Here is a 16,678-nt window from a genome sequence, read left to right on the forward strand (position 1 = left end):
AATCTTGCCCTGCAGATCTGTACCAAGAACAGCTTTCTGCTTGGCCTCTCGAGGAGCATTCTGCTGGCTCCTTAGGAGTTAGAAATGTGCTCCTTATGGGTCACAAATGATACAATAAGAGATATGAAATAGAAACTGCGTTCATTTACTTTAAGGACAAAACATTCATGTTATAAATAGACACCAGTGGTGAAAAGACTCTGGAGTGCAGCTGTGTTGTGTAAATGAACAGACTGCCCATCTAATCCGATTGTAATTTTTCTGGTATTTACAGTATGACTTAATCCTGTGGGATTACTGCACAGAGCAAGGACCAGGTTTGTGTTCAGATATTACAGGGGAAGAAGACACTCTAAGATTACAGAAAACACAGGTCCAGCTTTTTATGTCTTGCAATTCTACATTAAAATGATCCACCATAAAGCATCTGAATTGTGGGATTCGAACGTAGAATCTGACCAGACTGTCAGATTTACATGCTCTGATAATACACAGTGGTAGATAGTGTAGACCAGACATAATCGTACAATCTGTTAAAGAAATCTTCCTCCTGCAAATCGTGCAGGAAGCCTAAGGCACTCATACAGTTCTTGATTATTTTTTTTTAAGCTATGGGAGAGCAAATGCTTAGCATAAGAGCAACTGGGACTGCCATGGTTTTATAGTTGTCACTTCAGGGTAATTTGCTCTCAGCATACAGAAAGATTTCCAGAATCTAGAGGATAATAACCATAAAAGAAAAAAGAAGTTATATGACTCTTACAAAATCATGCTGGGAAATTAAGAATATTGGCTTCTAGAATATAAAATCATTCTGAACACATCTCAAGCAACTTTCTCATTGAATCCTCCAAGCTGCAGCCCTCTGTGACTTGTCTGAAGCTCTCACTGCCATATGCTAGTAAAAAAAAAAATAGCACAATACTGCATTTTATATTCAGCTGAGTGTATTTAGAAAATATTGCAGCAGTTACAGAAAAATTTCTCTCTTGTCTTTATTGTTATTACTGCAACAGACTTTGTGAAAATTTGGCATCTGAGTCCAATACTCAGAATGTATTTGCTGTCTTCTAATTTGTGGCATATTTGAATAGGTTTCTTTTTGAGTAGGGGGACTGCACAAACCTGATTTCCAGTCAACAAGCAAAGCCATCCTTTGTAGCCTGCCTTTATTATTTTCTTAATTCTTATGCCTTTTTTTTTAAAAAAAAAAGCAAAAACCTCCTCCATTTTATTCCTATAGAGTTCACTGGAATTGCATGAGTGGGAAATTGGGATATATCAGTGATACTAAGGAGACTGTCACTTCAGGGCCACGTTTTCTGAGGATATGAGTTCTGTTGAAGCCCCAGACATGTTGCTGAATGCACTCAGCATCCAGTGGCTGCAGCTGTGATGTGCATATCTGGATTTTATAAACATCTCACTTACTGTGCTGGATTCTTCTAAAAATCCTCTTGTGTGCTGTTAGCATCTTAAATATGGATTATAGCACAATTATGAAGGTGGGGAGAAAAGAACAAAGAAAACTAAATTGTAAGGCCAAGCCGGAAATTAAAATAATGGTGGAAAATGAGCACAAAGAAACAGAGAAAGATGGGGAAACTTAAGGAAAACTGAAAAAAGATGTAGAGCATGAAAAATGTGAAAGAACGGAAAAGATAGATGTTATTGTCATTGCCTGTTCTTTAACCCTTCCTGCTTTTGTGTGGGATAACATGGTAGTGTGCCCTAACAGTTGGCAGGCTCCTGTGAAATGCAACATCAGTCCTCAGAGGGTAGAGGAAAACTGTGTAAAGGTACCAACACAATCTGGTATCATTGGGCTGCTGCAGTGTGTCCTTTTCTTATACAGTTGAAAGGTGTTTAAGGATGGCCACTCAATCCAGCTGTGCTGAATGACACATTCCCTTTGCTTTTAGCATATGCACTGAGTGTCTGTGTTACCCATATCCTTCAGTAAAGAGGGAATTATGGAGGGAGAAAGAGAGGAAATGGTCTTCAGATTTTCTGGAGCTGTATTTGTTCCCTGTCTTTTCTGCACCATAGAAACGTGTTGTACTCTGTGAAAATATAGAACTGTAGTCATGTGCCAGTGGGCATACCCACATCCTAAAAAGCAAAACAGAAGCTGCTGGTGTGCATCTGAACCGCACTCACTTGAAGGCAGTACATTTTTAATGAGTGAAATGGTCCTGCAAACCCTTGCCAGGAGCAGCCCTTTCTGTTTGTGTGTTGGTTATTTCCATTTGTTAAGGCTTCAGTTTCTCTATAATTTCCTGGGAATTTCATGCCTGTTCTGAGCGACTACTGCAAATAGTAATCCTAATGAACTCCACATATAGTAGTTGCCCGTGCTGTGTGCTCTAGCTCTGTGCATGAGGTGTGAGATCAGAACACACCATGCACAGCAGCTCATTGCTCTTTTCCTTGGCTGCTCTGCAGGGCTTCATAGGTGCTTTGGCTTTTGCCAAAGAGAGTTTCACTCTTCCCCTTCTAGTCACATGTAGGGAGGAAATTTGTGAACGTGCTACTGTGAAAATTCAGTTAAAGTGATTGGAAATTGGGATAATTATTAACATTTCCTGTTCCTGCCTGGTACCCACTGCATTAGGAATTTAAAATATGTTATTATAAGCTGTCATGTAGTGTTGGGAGGAGTGCATAAGTGGCTCGACTTGTTAAAAAGGAGCTCTTGCTGATTTCAGGCAGCTGAGACCCTCCCATGAAGAAATTGTGGAGTTAAGAATGGAAATTCTTACCTTTATTTGTAATTCTGTTGCTTTCCAGGGAGCTAGAAAGCAGCTTTTCATACCCTGTTAGATAGGACTGTATGTTGGAAAAGAGAGTTTGAGAAACAAGTCAAATGCAAGTTCACCCCACATAGGTCTGTTCAGTTGTTTAACCTCCACCTCTGTGCATTAAAGGCAGAATGAGGGACACAGGGCAGGATTTCAGCTTATGTATTTCTCATGGAGCTAGAATGAAACATGCTGGCCGAAGGAAGGTGGGCTTGGTATGCCATTGAACTGTGCATACCTCCTCATTTGGATAACTGCTCAGGCTTTGGTATTCTGAAGAGAAAGGGCTTCTTGGCAAGACTACGCCAGCCATAAAAAGTATTGTGGCTACTCTCTACATACCATTGCTCAACTACTGCGTAGCTGAGAGTCAGTATCAGAGACTGAAATTTGAAAGCCTATGTAATTTCTAACATCTAGGTTAGTATATTTTCTGTATTTTTATATAAAGCAATGCCAGCTTCTACTTTTCCACCCCTTTTCTGCGTCGTAGCAATTGTGTGCAGTATCACTGCTATGTTCAGTCTAATGAGACAGTTACAGTGTTACAGAAACAATACTCCATTACTGAAGTTACTCCTGAACCTTTGAGCCAGAGGTATATTGGCTTCTCTGCCACAGGTGAAGCAGCTGTTTCACTAGAAGTTAGCTTTTCTGGTCTGATGACTCATGATATGTATGAGATTAGACGAGGCGATCACAGCAGTCACATCTTGTTTGACAGACCTAAGAGTAGATCTGAAAGAAAAGACTTAGAGGAGGAAGCAGGGGGAAGTGCCAGAGGAAAAGGCATAGAATCATGGAATCAAAGAGGGTAAGAGAACACCAGCTTTGAAAATAATTACACTTGTTCATTACTGGAAGGATATGGTCTTACCACAGTTAATTGCATTTCGTTAAAGCCTGAAGACTCTGCCCTTGCCTGTCAATTGCTATCCGCCAAGATAGAAGCAAGCTGAGGAGTTGCAGCATCAGAAGCGCTTTCTTCAAGTGTTCACTTGTGAGTGCATATTCAGGGCAAGAGCTGTGTACACCTGCATGCACAAAGATCATGAGCTGTCTGGTCTGCTGGTGTCAGTTAGGGCTCTCAAACTCTGCCCTTCACTAAGGGATGTGGCTGTTGGGGTGAGTGTGTGATGTTGAGAGACAGAACTGAAAATGACTGAAGTGTAAACATGGGGATGACCAGATGTGGTCAGCATCCTTAAGGAACCAAGCTTTTGGGGGAAAACAAGATTCATTTTGCAGTTGAGTGATCTTGAATGCTGTTTCAGCCATACCTGTTGTCCTTCACTGGTAATCCTTAGATCCCCTGGTGAAAAGAGGTGGGCACTGGACTAAATATTTTGATCCAGAGCAGCTAGTCTGGCCAGATGGAGCCTCTTTCTTAAGATGACATGTGCTCCACAATTAACTATCACAGCAAATAACTGGAAAGAAAAGTCATAATGTGGCAGTAAGGTCATACAGCTAAGCACGCGAAAGGCAGGAAACCAACATTTCACCTCCAAGTGGGAAGGGATGAGCTGAGAAGCAAAGATACAAAGAAGAAATGTGTGAAAGCACGCACAGCAGCTCAGTGGCAGCTTGCACATCCCTGGGTGCTAATCCCCTGCTGTAGCTAAGCCATTGCTGCCCCATTTTGCATTGCGTGCCAGTAATAGTTCTTTCTCAGCACCAGAGATAATGCCAGGTTTGAGAACTTGTTTCAAATGGGTAAATCAGTAGGTACCTGTTCCTTATTGAAACACACACTATATCCTTTGTTGTCTTGCTGCTTTCACAGAAAAGCAAATATGTCTATTTTAAGGGCATTTAGTTATTCAAGTTACTAATGGGTGGGATGTCCCCTCCATTTTTAAGATGAAGAAATGTCTTTGTTACATTTCTATTAAAATAGAAAACACGTGTATTGAGATGATTTGCAGTGGTTTTGCTAATTGGTACCATGACATTGTCTCCTCTTCTAATTTGGCAATTTAAGCTCATCAGAAAATCAGGTCCTCCTGGGACTGTGACTGTATACAGAAGCATTGAAGAAGACATAATTTCATAAATAATTGCTCAGGTTTTTCTGGAAACAGCTGCTGTTTCAGTTTGATGTATATGGATTTATTTATTCCTTCTGTTTACATTACTTGACTGCTTGATAGAATTTCTGGTTAGCAATTTAATAAATGTTTCTTTTTTAAAAGAAAAAACGAACTTATAATGGGTAAAAAAGAGAAATTAATAGAAAAAAAAGTATTTGCTTTTTGTTAGATTTCAAGTATAAGACTGTTTCAGGTAAAGGATTGAAAAAAACGTTTTTCTCTTTAGGTTTAATGTACAGGAAGATGTGAGTTGTCTGAAAGTTGTTAAAACTAATAGGAAAAGAATGCCTTAGATTGATTTACCTATTTCAGTGTGTTGTGAATATGTAACATGTGCTGCACTTAAGGACGTGGATAATGATAATAGGTTCTAAGTGGCATTGATTTTTTTTTTCTCCCCCCAAAAGAGCTTTCTAAGCCAGAGAAATATCTTGACCTTTAGGCCAAATCCTCAGTACTTATAAATCACTGCTTTTTATTTGAAATCAGGAGAGCTACTCCAGTTTACACCATCTGTGTCTCTGGCTTCAAGAAAATAAATGTGTCCTTTGTGGCTAAAACAGCTTGTATTCAAAATGGTGTAGTCATACAGCAGGATGGTAAATCAGAGACTTTATTGTCTTTTTGTTTCAAACGGGACCACACAATTTATGACCAATTTATGGGTGCTCAGTAATAATGGCAAGAAATGCTTAATGTGGTGACGTTTTCCATAAGCATATATTACCTTCCATGAAACTGGTAAATACAATGTCTAACAATTTCTCACTGTTTTTTAGGGAAGGTGATATCAGTGTAGGGCATCAGGGTCCTCCTTTCGTGAAAGAGCTAAGGAAAAAAAAAGATAGAGGAAAGGAATCAAACTACTTTGACTTAAAGGAATGGTGCAGTTTTATTTATGTAGCCTCTATTCAGGAAGCTGGAGCATTATTTTCATTATTTCAATAATGATTTCATAATTTTCATTATTTGGAAATTATATAGGGCCTCTTCCTCGAAGAAATGTGAGGCATCATCTTTGGTTTATAGGACTTTTGTAGAGTATCTTTCTGAAATTGGAGAATTAGCAGTTTTAAGCAGGAATTGCATTTCAGATATGAAAGATACCCACGCATGTTAGCTTTATGAAAGGAAGCATGCTCATGAGAGTTCAGATCAAACCCGTGGCTGGGGTGCATCTTTTAGTGGGTCCCATTGGCTAGCTGCCTGGAGCAATGACTTTCAGTGTGGGATCAGGTTGTTCTCCAGCCTTTGGCTTTGGCAGTACAGGGCTCTTTTTCCAAGGCAGCTGTTAGATCTCTCTGAACTTGTTTTGATAACCAAGCACTGGACCCTGAATTGCGTTTTTTCAAAGTTAAGAATTCAGATTTCCTTTGCATTAGGATTCAAGTGCATTTTTGTTAAATCCTAAAAGTAAAACTAGAGACCATTAGTGGCAATGCCTACATGTATTGTTTGTTTTTAAGGAGCACGATGTTCATAAAGCACTTTGAACCAGATTTGATATGTTCCACAGGTAGGAATATACTTAAGTCTATTTGCTTAAACTAAATCACAGGGAAGGAGGTCACAGTGTTGCTTAGGAAGAGTAACCAAAGTCCCTGAGGCCGCACCACCACAACCAAGACAAGGACTGTGCACTTTAGGAAGGTAAAATACTGTGCATGTTTCAAAGACAGCAGAACATAACAGTTTGCCCAAAATTTATGATGAGTGAAAAAAGTTTTGCAAACAAAAAATCTATTTTTTTCCCCAGAAACTGGAATATGTACATCAGAGCCACAGGAGCTGCTCAAGTCTTTTGCATGCCAGCTTATGATCTGAAACCTGGTTTTATGATCTTTTGAGTTGCTGTCATTGCATCTTTACAGAAGATGGAGTTTAATTAAATACCTTATCTGTACTTACAGTGACACAGCTCTAGCTGTAGAAGCTGTGTGATTTTAAGAGAAGATGGTGGCAATATTGGGGGAAATAAAGAACAAGGTTTCTTCCTTCAGTTCTAAAATCCTGCAATATTTCAAACTTCTATTTCTCCTCTTAATATTTCTTAAAATGCCTTTACCTTGCTGATCTGTGTAAAAATGACTGACAATTTCTTGGGCTGAGTGGTTTATATATCCATTTTTAAGAAATATATGGTTTTCGGCATGTCTGACTTGATTCCTTGCAGAGTGAACTCAATTCTTAAACCCTGTTGTTAAAGGCCCAATCCAAAGGTCCTTGAAGTATAAGGTAAGATATAGTTCAGAGGATTGAATTATAAATGATGGCAAGAGGGGTCTTCTTGTCTTAGGTTGCTGTTCCTTGCAAAACAACTCTGCAAACCAAGGCACTTAGGTATCCAGAATGTAGCTGTGAATAATATGAAGACTAAGAAAAAGTAATGGATGGATGTATAATACACTACACACTTTTGTCATTGTGTTATCTAACCTGTCCATTATATACTGACAACAAGTTTTGGATTCGTAACTCAGAAAAGGTAGATATGCTACTCCTTAAGTTTTCTCTGGACCTTTCAGAAGTCTATCAGTAACAAGAGAAATCAAAGAAATAGCTGTATTTGTGTTATATATATAATATTGTTTCAAATATTGAACCATCAAATTGTAGGGGTGTACAAACATCCAGGTATAGGTAAGGTGAGAAGTACAGAAACATTGAAGAAATAATTGTCAGGATAATAATGCATATTAAAAAATCAGGTTCATTTACATTCAATTTGATGTGAAGGTTCAGATTACTTTTACTCCTCTGAGCAGAATTATCCGTCCCTAATAATTTTTTTTTGTTAAAACAGTAACATGCAATTAGTACTTTATCTGGCATTTAAGAATGAGTAAGGGGAACTATTGTTCTTCTAACTACTCATCTGAAAAAGAGAAGCGGCGTGTTTAATTTTGCTGGAGATGGAAATTACGGTATTTTTGTGTGTGACTTCAATTCATAACTCAAAAAGTGCCCTCTTCCAGGAAATATATAGCTATGTTACTGCTTGGGCAGTGTTTGAGTAATATATGTTCAATTTATATGTGCTGTAATGCATACAGAGACACTTGTGCCAGCCATGCTAGCTGCTCTGCATGCTTGTGAAAGCAGACTGACGTCTTACAGGCACGGGCCTCGGTCAGAGCTGTATGAGGCCATCTGCAATTCTGCTTATTTCCTCTGGATCTGAAGTCTTGTGCTGTCATGGCTTAACAGTTGCTTAGCTATCACAAGGAAAACCAGTTCACAAAATGAAACCTGTAATAAGAGAGTGGGGAAGGCCTAAAATGACTGACTCTGTTAAAAGGCATAGAAAGACAGTATGACAAACAGGTTTCATTCTGTAATCGGGAGAAACCTTTAGCATTAATTTGTCCCAGCTTGGCACAGAGGCTGCATAGAAATGCCTGTAGGCTTGTGCCTCGCTTTGTAACACTGAGAACAAAATTGAGGTAGGGCCAATGTTAAGACAATTTCAGGATTCCCTTTTACTGGTAAGGTATTGTGACAGAAGGACAGCTGTACAGATGGAACACTTGTTCTAATAATGAAAGGCACATTTTCTCATTTATTAATGGAGTCAATAAAGAGAAAAGCATTATTTAAAATGTTTTTCATAAAGGTAGTTAAAGTAGTAAAAAATTTAATTTCACGCCAACTTTGTAATGGATTTTTTAATATGAAAATAGGAAAGTGAGGGTTTCTCTCCCCAGTTTTCACAACCGGTGTCCCTTATATCTCTGCATTTTTCTGAGTAACCACATATTCTCACCTACTACTGAATCTGGATGAAGGCACACACTTAAGAAGAAATGAAAGTAGTAAAACAATGGAAAACCCCTGCATTCAAACTGCTGATATAGTTAAAAGGCTGGGTTGTTTTTTTTGACCAAAAAAAATGTTGACAAGTTTAATGTAGTCAGCCCTTCTATGAAAGATTGGTATTTTTGAAGTGAAGCTTTGAAACTTAAGGTCATGAACTTTCTACAAAAACATTTTTCTGAAAGTGTCTGTATATTTTAGCTTTTTTACCTCACCCTTGCCTTCTGATTTCTTGCCATACTGTGCTAGGACAAGCGCAATGCCCCTTAAACCATCGCTTCCTCATGCAAACATGAAGGCTGTATATTTAAGAGCCCAAATAACAGAATGATCGTGCAGTGAAATGAACAGGGTTAGGAAAGAAAGCAGTAAAGTAAGAGTGGGTACCATCATCTCTTCAAATCAGTAGTGCACAGAGGGAACACAGAGGGCTTCTACTGAAGTTTTCCTAAGTGCAAATCACCAATTTGCAACATTGCTAGCTCTGAAAGGAAAAGAAAGCGTGCAGTGAATATCGGAGAATAAAGTGTTCTGCTTAATTATGTAATTGTGACTGGTCAGAGGTAAATAGCAAACCTATTAATAGAGTGCCAAAAGAACATCCCTTCCAAGAATGCTGTTTGATTTGATCATGAGAGTCCCAGGACATTGCTTTTTATTTGCTTTGGTAATACATCTGTACAATGTGTATCTTCCAGATGTGGCCTTTTCAGTCAAAGGATCGGGCTGTGAAGTGATCTGCAGCAGAATAGGCACGCTTGAAAGATCAAGCACAGGACTGGAAAAAAATCATTAAGAAGTAATGATGGCCCTGTTGGAAACAGGATGTATTATAGTGTCATAACTTCTATAATATATGCCAAAATATAATTTTCTTGTATCAAATGGATCTCCTTATGTAAGACTAAAACTAGGTTTTCCTTTATGTCACTGTACAAGACAATTTTTCCTCTTACTCTAGGTCATCAAACAATGTTAACTATGTCTTCCCATGCACAGTTTTTAAAACTTCATCTTTTAAGTGACTGATAATGCCAGCTGAAGTTTATTGAAACTTAAAGAGGTCTCCTTTAGTCTAGACTAGTCTTTTTTTCTTCCAATCAGATTATAGCACTCATAATTTTAACTGAATATCTTTATTCTAAAGCTCTGGATGATCTTTTGGTAAAAAATCGATTCCTTCTTTTGTTAGTCTTCAATTGATTGCATTGTGAACTTTTTCTTTTCCTATCTTGTTTTCCTAATCAGGATTGCTGCCTTAGCAGCTTTGAGATAGCCACAGGAAAACAACCAAATGCATTTCTTCAGCAGTCCCTCTTTTCCCTCCCTTTGCTGTCTGTAGCAGGCAGATGCGATCTTCACTGAATTCCACCATATAAAGCAAAACAAACCCGACACTGCGCACCGAAACATGTGCTCAGTGAACACTGAGAAGCATTTCAGCCATGTCTCCTTAAATGTTAGATGGTTTGTGAGATTCTTTCAGGTTTTCTATTGATTTTGCATGGAACTAGGTCAGAGCTGCTCTTAATTGAACAAGCTGGCTGCTGCAACTCTCACTTAACTGTAAAAAAGGGGTATTAAAAATTGATATGCAAAGCAAACTTCTGCTTAATTAGCAAGCAGATGAACTCAGAATAGACAAACCACCATAGTTAATAAAGATGAGGAAACAGCTTTCACCAGCAGTATAATAAACTCCTATTTTCTGGGAAAAATGGGTTAAGTACTGAGCATTATCCATGTTTCTTGCATGTAGTATTAATAGACTATTAGTTTTGTTTGGGAGAGGTTGGGATAAATTTACAGCTGTGCTGATCAGACAAACCACCATACAACAAGAAAACCATTAAAAGGCAGCTCTGGTTTTTGAATGTGTAATAAAGGCAAATAAAAAGCCCAGGTGTGCAGAAAGAAGAAACTGTGGGATTCCCTCAAGAGTTTAGTGTTGCTATACGTCCAATGTTCATGGAAGTGCTCAGTCTGCAACAGATGGGCGCATGGTGCTCTCACGCTGGCAGTATTATAGGGAAAACTGATGGAGCTGTGCCTGGCCCACGGTTAGACCAGGGTTTGACCCAGGTTGACCAAACCCTGGGCAGCGCTGCTGCCAGCCCCGCAGTCTGCCCCATGTAAGAGGGTAGGAGGTGAAGGCTGCCTCTGATAGCTCTGATCTTCACACACACATATGCTGGCTGCAATCTGATCCCATGTCTCCACCCTTCCTGATGGCTAAGTGTGTCTTTGGGGATGCTCTATGCTCCTGCTTCTTCAGCCAGGTCCGTGGCCCTTTGCAGCCATACAAGGTGAGGTCTGACATGTCAGGACTGGAGGAGTTCAGGAGTCCTGATTCACATCTATACCCCATCTCAAGTGAATTACTTTGCTTTACACCTGTATGCAGATGCTGAATTTTAGACCCTGTGAGTAGTACCGTTTAATTCTCACAGTATGCAAGTTCTGCTGAGAGTGATGTATTATTTATTTAGGTTTATTACAAACACACAGAAAAGAAAGAGTAAATGAATAATGCATGGATGATTAGGTTATACATTTCAGCTCATAGCTGAGAGAGATGGCAGAGAGCAACCCTCATTTTAAGTTCCTTAAGACAATTGTTTTCCTTTCTGCCCCCAAAAACCTCAAGCTGTGTTTATCACTTTAGCATTAACACTAAGAAGCCACCACGACCTGAAATTCGTTTGTGCTTAAGAACAGAGTGGCAGACCATAGCTTTTTAGGTACAATGTTTTCCATAGCTGTATTTTTCAGTCTGCTTTTGTCCAAGTTACAGCTGCAGGCTCGGTCTGCTTCCCACTTTCTTTAGTATGTATGATTTTTCCCCTACCACAGTTCACGTGCCAGCCTTGCCCAGTGTGCAGCTATTAGGGGAACCTTCCATAGAGGGGAAATTGTACATGTCAATTATTTGTAAAATATGTTCAGTCTAAGAGAATTTAACCACCACCTTATTCTTGAAATGGAAAACCTGAGGTTCAGGTGAAATAAATAAGAAAAATGCATGTCTTTAAATATTGAAATACAATGACACCTGGAAGTGCTTGAAACATTTGAACGCTTTTATGGCAGTTCAATCAACTGTATCCATAAATATTTAAAGCAGTGAATTATTTCTTGAAATTTACATTTTTATGTACTGTTTTGGCTTACGAATTATTGAACAATAAAGATGTTTTCCATAATAATTTCAGCTTTCAAAATACAGCACTTGACTGTGAAAAGATTTGCCTGTGGCCATCATATGATTGAGGCTGCTCCCAGCATAACACTGAGCTTCAGTATCTCCTAACTCCAAATTAAGATTTTGAACAGCATGAGGTAACTTAGATGCCATCTGTGTTTCCACACTTCTCAAATAAAAAATAAATAAAAAAGCTGTGCAGCAGCTACTGCTACCTTTCAGCAGAATAAATATATGGCTGGTTAGAGTGCATGGATCAGTATGGGATCAGTGCGGGTAAAGCCGCCATTTAAATCCTCCTGTAGCTTTTAGAAAAGGTTACCCTGTTTAAGATATAGTGGTTTGATTTTCAGTCAATGAGGTGGTCACCACTCCATAGGTAACCATAGCTGGCAGGTACAGGAAGCATGGTTCTGCTTTCTGCCAATGCCTTGTGCCTGACTGCAGGAGGAGAAATCTGGAGCAATGAACGTGCTTTGATGAGACACAATAATTGGTGCCACTGAGCTTGTTCCTTGGAGCTGCATTTGCTGCAGGAAGTAGTTGACAGTATGAAAATATGCAAGTGACTGGGATGGTCAGCAAAAGGTCCCAATAATGTGCTGTGACCTGGGAAAGGAGCATTCTGAATTTCTGGAGCTGTCATGGACACATTAGAACTGAGCTACTTTTTCAGTCAAGCAACAACTAGCACAGTGATTTATTAATTAAATTCAAGTACGATTCCCATTGTAATTTATTAAGGAAACTGAAATTATTCTAAAGTCCTCCCCAAAATATTTGAGCAAAAGAGAGGCTTTTTTGGTTTTCATTTTTTGTGTATTCACAATTGACCATGAAAGTAATATCACAGAAAACTATCCAGAACACTGACATGTTGTTTTTCTGACTGTGTATCAATGTTGCTGATACTGATCACCAAATAATAATGATTCAGGCTCTGTGATGGGTTGCATGACATTGTAATCTGATCCAATCTGCTTTTCATTTTTAAGATATATTACTTTTCAGATAAACTGAGAACTGAAAACCCCCAAGAAAGGATAGTGGAATGTAAATTTACGAAGTCTAGACATCTAGCTGAAAACTGATTTTCTACACTTTATAAAGAAGTAGACTATAAGGCAAATCTTTATTTAGTCTGAATATTTCCATAGTTTCCAGCTGGTTGCAGAGAACTGCTGTACTTTGATTCAGCTGATAATAGAACTAAGGATGCACAAATCATTTTTATCAGCCAACAAGTACAAATGCTTCTCTGTTAAGTAAACTGAAGTGGATAAATCTTTAACTCCATACTCAAGCAGAGTGTTTCCACTGCAGCGAAACGCTGACTGCATGAGTGTGTGAAATTTCAATGGGTGGTGTTCAAGTAGTATCAATGAGGCACACACAGAAAAGGGTTTCACTGAGGTAATCACAGCATTTCCAGTAGCAGCTGAATAACATAGTAAATTAAATCTATTGAATGATGCATTAAGTTGGTGGGTCACTTACAGGGCCCGATTCCGACTGTTTTAAAGCATGTTCTATGATTTTGGCTTTCTCTTGTTTTGCCGGAGAGAAAAAGCTGTGATCTAGACAGCATCCTGTATTGCTGGGAAAGAGGATTGTGTGCATTTCCAAAGAATTTTGAAACTTTGTTCGTATCTTTCCCTTTCCCAGAGAAGTAGTATCTTAAAGAAGTGAATGTTACTGGTGTAAAGAAAAAAAGCAGATATATTTTTATGTAGCTGATATGGGGAAAAGTACATTATTATTTTTGATAGATCAGTGCTAAGAAAAAACATAAGAGACTTTTTGTTGATGACTAAAACAGTTCAAATGCGGTTATAATTTGGGCTCTACATCTCTATACATGTGTTATATGGGTACAAACTGTTAACTCAACCTTGGACCCTGCTGGGGTTACCAACTAGAAAAGACAGTTTGGATTTTCATTACAGTGTCTTTTTGCACACATTACAGTAGGTAAGTAACCTAGAAGTTGAAGGAAGAGGTTTGATTTTTGAAGGCCTGTGTCACATAAAATGTCACTGAATCCTGTTTACGAGATGTGCTAAATTGGGGTTGTTTCACTGTTTTCTGTGGAGTGATACTACTGTGTCTATTAAAAAAAAAATAAATCCTGACAGGTATGATATTCTCAACATTAATTTTTACTATTAGTTGGTAGCAGTTCATGAAATACACTAATGGTTACATATTGCACTGCATATCCAGTTGGATATTTTTACATGTTTCCTGTATGATGTTTCATAAAGGAAACTTCAAGCTGCCTGTGCTGTTGCTCATGAAGTTCATCTGCAGACTGGAATGTCGAAGAACTCAAAACAACATGAGATTTTGTTACAGTTGTGCACAGGTGGGGTCTCCACCGTACCATGTAGATAGATACCTAATATGGTGTCTTCCTCTGTTTGCTGTAGCAAGGGTGAACAGTGTATGGGGTTTTGAGCCACAGACAAATTAAAGTGGTTTGAATGTGATTCTTTTTCTGGGACTGTATCATCTGAGGAGCAACCAGTAGTCCCAGTTCCTGGCCATGGGGATAACTGGGAAAGGAAGTGGCTGCTGGAGCAAATTTTGTATTGCATCTCCAGCAGCACTTGACATCTCCTGCCTGCAAATGGCTTCTGGTGATTTTCCTTTGCTTGGCTCTCTCAAATCTTGTAGTGGCCCCTGTAGCCACAAAAAGATAGGTCCCAAGGGAAGATTGTCCATCTCTATCAAATGTGAATTCCAAGACTTTAGAGACACACAGAAATTATGTACATCAGGGGGTTAATTTATAAACCTGAATGGAAGGAACTATTACCTAAGGGTGTCTTTGAGCTTAAATAGGAGGCCTAAAATTCCAAACTCAGAGGGACTTTTGGGGCTTTTTTTTGCTAAAAGGAGGCAAACAGTTTAACAAGCTTTGAATAACTGACTAGCACAGTAATTAGCTGTTACAACTGAAAACAATGTAATGTTTCTTCTGTATCTACTTTTTCATGTGAATTTTTAAGAGCTACAGAAGGAAAAGATCAGGGATGAATTGTTTTTCCATGCATTGTTCAACCTGCAAGAAGAGAAGCTTGGGTCTCAAGAAAAGAACAGAAGATCACCAGCCATGAAGAAAGCAGACATCACTACTTCACTTGAAAAATCAGTCAATTGTGTTTTCAATTTCTCCTTCTTATATTGGCTCATGGTGTTGCAAGCAGAAAGTCATTTTCTGACTCCAAGGATTTTCCAACCAAATGAAATTTTATTCTGCAGGTTATGGTGCTGGGCACACCCAGAATACTGGACAGTTCTGTGGATCGTGTGCTTCTTATTAGAGCTTATGAGGAGTACAGCTATGTTGCTTGCACTGTACTGCTTTAGGAGAGAGCTTCCTTAAAAAGCGCCTGAAGAAGAGCTTGTTCCCAGTGAAATGACAGCTGAAAAGAATTCAGTTGTTTCCATAAATTGTTAATATAAGCATAATTTGGTAGGATACCATTTTTTAAAGTGTTTTCCTGACACATAGAAGCTGTAACAGAAAAACAACATTTTATCCATTTGCTGCTTTATTTTTTTGGTAACTAAAAAGTATCTTAAAACTTACATAAACTATAAGGTTTACACCTAGACAGTGAAATCGTGTTATAAATTGCCTTGTATGGAATTTTGAGCAAAAGATTGTTACATGGTGTAATTAAGACTCTCTATAACCAAATGTGCACTTGTGTATTTTGTAGAACCCCTAGATGAGCTGAAGATCAGAAGTCACAGCACTGAACCACTACCAAAGCTGGAAAACAAAGAGAGGGGAGGCCATCATGGGACAGCTTCCTCTAGGGAGCCAGGGAAAGCTCAGGAATGGGATGGAACGCCAGGCCCGCCTGTAGTGTCCAGCAGGCTTGGGAGATCCTCTGTCAGCCCAACTATGCTGGCTGGAAGCAACAGCTCAGGTAGGTCAAGTGGCAGAGCAGGGAAGATCTCATGAACCTCCTTGTGAGCTGAAGAATCTCTAGATATATACTGAAGTAGGTAAGTGTGCAAATTCCTTAGACTTCCAAGAATATCCCAGAATCTGCCCTGCCCATTGTCTGCTGCACTAATAAGTATTGTGCTGTTTGCTTGTGCTCTGACTGGAACAAGATTGGGATGGTGGCAGGTAATAAAGCTTGTTAACTTGCCGCTCATCATTTTAAAAGAAGTAAGGAATTCCACTTGACATTGAAAAGGGACTCAATGGCAAAGACACCCACAGGATGACATCTCAGAGGGAAGTTCATAAATTCAGATATCACATACAGCAAGAAAACCGCACTGCAGAAACAAGGCTGTCTTACTGATATGCACAGTGAGAGGATACAGGCAACCTTTCATTTATGTTAGTAAACAATTTCTAGAAAAGTGACTATGGATTTCAGAAGTCTCAAATTCATACCTTCAGAAATCATATGGATTCATCCATTTTATTAATCAAATTTTATATATATAAAATAGTGAATTGCTGTATACCCGGAAAAATAATGCAGCCTTGTTTATAAATTGACTAAGACAAGCACATACATGAATGATACAGATCAGATATGCATAGCTCTAGCATAAGTATTGTACTGGGTTTTTTTGAGGTTTGACTGTTCTCTTAAAGAAGTAACTTCATTGTTTATTGTTCAGATTCTGAAAAATAGCCATTTAGAAACAGTTGGCATACATCGTACTGAAGCCTCATTATGGTCAATGTTCAGTAAGCATAAGACCATGAATGAGCCTCTCAAACAAGAAATTAT

General features: G+C 38.8%; 1 protein-coding gene across 3 annotated transcripts in view; it reads left to right on the top strand.

Moving 5' to 3' along the window:
- NYAP2 (neuronal tyrosine-phosphorylated phosphoinositide-3-kinase adaptor 2) overlaps positions 1-16,678 on the top strand; it is a 139,663-nt gene that overhangs the window by 88,111 nt on the left and 34,874 nt on the right. For all 3 annotated transcript variants that reach the window (XM_062638902.1, XM_062638903.1, XM_062638904.1), the window contains one exon: positions 15,638-15,850. In XM_062638902.1, the coding sequence (XP_062494886.1) occupies positions 15,638-15,850 (213 nt within the window). The remainder of the gene's footprint in view (positions 1-15,637; positions 15,851-16,678) is intronic.

The sequence above is a fragment of the Pezoporus occidentalis genome, unplaced genomic scaffold (assembly GCF_034315485.1).
Source record: "Pezoporus occidentalis ecotype Australia unplaced genomic scaffold, CSIRO_AGI_Poc_V1 ctg59, whole genome shotgun sequence".
Taxonomy (NCBI): domain Eukaryota; kingdom Metazoa; phylum Chordata; class Aves; order Psittaciformes; family Psittacidae; genus Pezoporus; species Pezoporus occidentalis.